The sequence below is a fragment of the Patiria miniata genome, unplaced genomic scaffold (assembly GCF_015706575.1).
Source record: "Patiria miniata isolate m_02_andy unplaced genomic scaffold, ASM1570657v1 HiC_scaffold_26, whole genome shotgun sequence".
NCBI classification, from domain to species: domain Eukaryota; kingdom Metazoa; phylum Echinodermata; class Asteroidea; order Valvatida; family Asterinidae; genus Patiria; species Patiria miniata.
In genome coordinates this window covers 3,689,062-3,690,646 of record NW_024037065.1, presented here as the reverse complement: position 1 = coordinate 3,690,646, position 1,585 = coordinate 3,689,062, and the positions used below count along the sequence as shown (strand labels likewise).

The window sequence follows — 1,585 nt, the reverse complement described above, 5'->3', positions numbered from 1 at the left end:
TTATAGTTGGCCAGTGAGAGCTTGGACTTGCTCAGTAAGCTGGTTGATCCTTGTCTCGAGGGTCTGGAAATTCGCGACCGTATGGGCAGGTTCAGGGCTGGAAACTGCAGCGGCATGAGTGTTCACTGTAGACACTGTTGGTACCGATACCTCGACGATTTTGTCGGCGATATCGGACAGCTGTTTGATGTTCACCACGGTTGATGTGGAGGCAAGAATCCCTCGGATTGTCGTGGGAAGACGTTGCAAAAACAGTTGCTTGAGAATGTTGTCCTCCAGGGTGTTCTCGCCTAGAAGTTGCCGCATACGTCGCAACAGCTGAGACGGTTTTCTATCCCCCAACAATTCCTTTTTGAGGGTGTTGTAGCGATCGTGAGTGGGTGGGGAAACCAGTAAATCGCGCACTTCTTGAGCGATGTCCGGCTGGAGCGAACTGACTACGTAGGCAAATTTTGTGTCCTGCACTGTGATGTGGCGGGTGAGAAACTGTGCCTCAACCTGGGCAAACCAAAGTGTGGGGTCATTTTGCCAAAATGGCGGCAGTTTCAGACTCACTGCTGCCACGGGCACGGCGGGCGCTAATTCAACAGGAACGGGCTTGGGTTCCACGGGAGGGTCTGACTCGGCCATCACGTCAGGGTCACCAATTTGTGGGTTTAATTGTTATGTGGCAAAGCCGACTCACCTCTGGTGACTAATGTCTGCGCCCGTCTGTAGAACCTGGGCCTGCTGCGTGGTGTATCAGTCCGATGGTGGTGCACCGCGACTATGTCGGAACCGTACGTTCCGTCGTACACAGTTCGGCTTTAAAGACTAACAGTTATGTACATCTGACGAAGACGAAATAGACGATGATATTTACGAATGACGATGACGAAATTGTACACAGAGGAAAACGATGAAAGCGGATGAAAACTTGATGAACGCGAAGTAGTAACTTGACTGAACAGTGATAAAAACAAGATGGAGATATTTACATGTGCGTTTGTTTGTTGGAGTTTTTATGTCTCCAAGTGCAACGCACTTTGACCTTAGGCCACAGCAAAGGTATGGGCGGCCAAACGGACAAAATTAGAAAGTGTTTTACGTGTCGCTACATCTTCATCAAATACAATGGAATGCCACTCATGCCACAAGACATACAAAAGTGCCAAGACCCTGCAGAATCATAAGTGTACGTGGTGCAGTGAATGCAACAGAATTGATTCGTCATATCAGAGACTTCAACATCACAAATGCAATCCCCATACTTCATCAAAGACACCACATGTGTCATATGCAGCAGCTGTGAAGAGTCAAGGCCCTAATCCAAGAAAACTACCGACTACTGGTGGGGATTCCTTTTCCTCACAGTCTACCCACCCTGATGACCAGTCGCAACTATCGCAGCAAATAAGTTCCCACCCTGATGACCAGTCTCAACTATCGCAGCTGAAAACTACCGGTACCAAACGTGAGTCAGCTCCACTGGCAAAACACACCATAAATCATGACAGTCAAACACAATTAGAAAGTGTTAGTTTTCAAGGCAGAAGTCAACGGAGCTTTGCATTTCATAGAATAGATGAAGGTTTGCAGATGCGAC

At 48.1% G+C, this 1,585-nt stretch overlaps 1 protein-coding gene across 1 annotated transcript; it reads right to left on the bottom strand.

The window, feature by feature from the left end:
* On the bottom strand, positions 1–630 carry LOC119733843. Its single transcript, XM_038207211.1, has one exon. The coding sequence runs from the start codon at positions 628–630 to the stop codon at positions 1–3; it is 630 nt and encodes a 209-aa protein (XP_038063139.1).
* Between the last annotated feature and the right edge of the window lie 955 nt (positions 631–1,585).

What these genes read in the sequence shown, in the direction of transcription:
- LOC119733843 (XM_038207211.1), bottom strand. Translation starts at nt 630, where the DNA reads ATGGCCGAGTCAGACCCTCCCGTGGAACCCAAGCCCGTTCCTGTTGAA.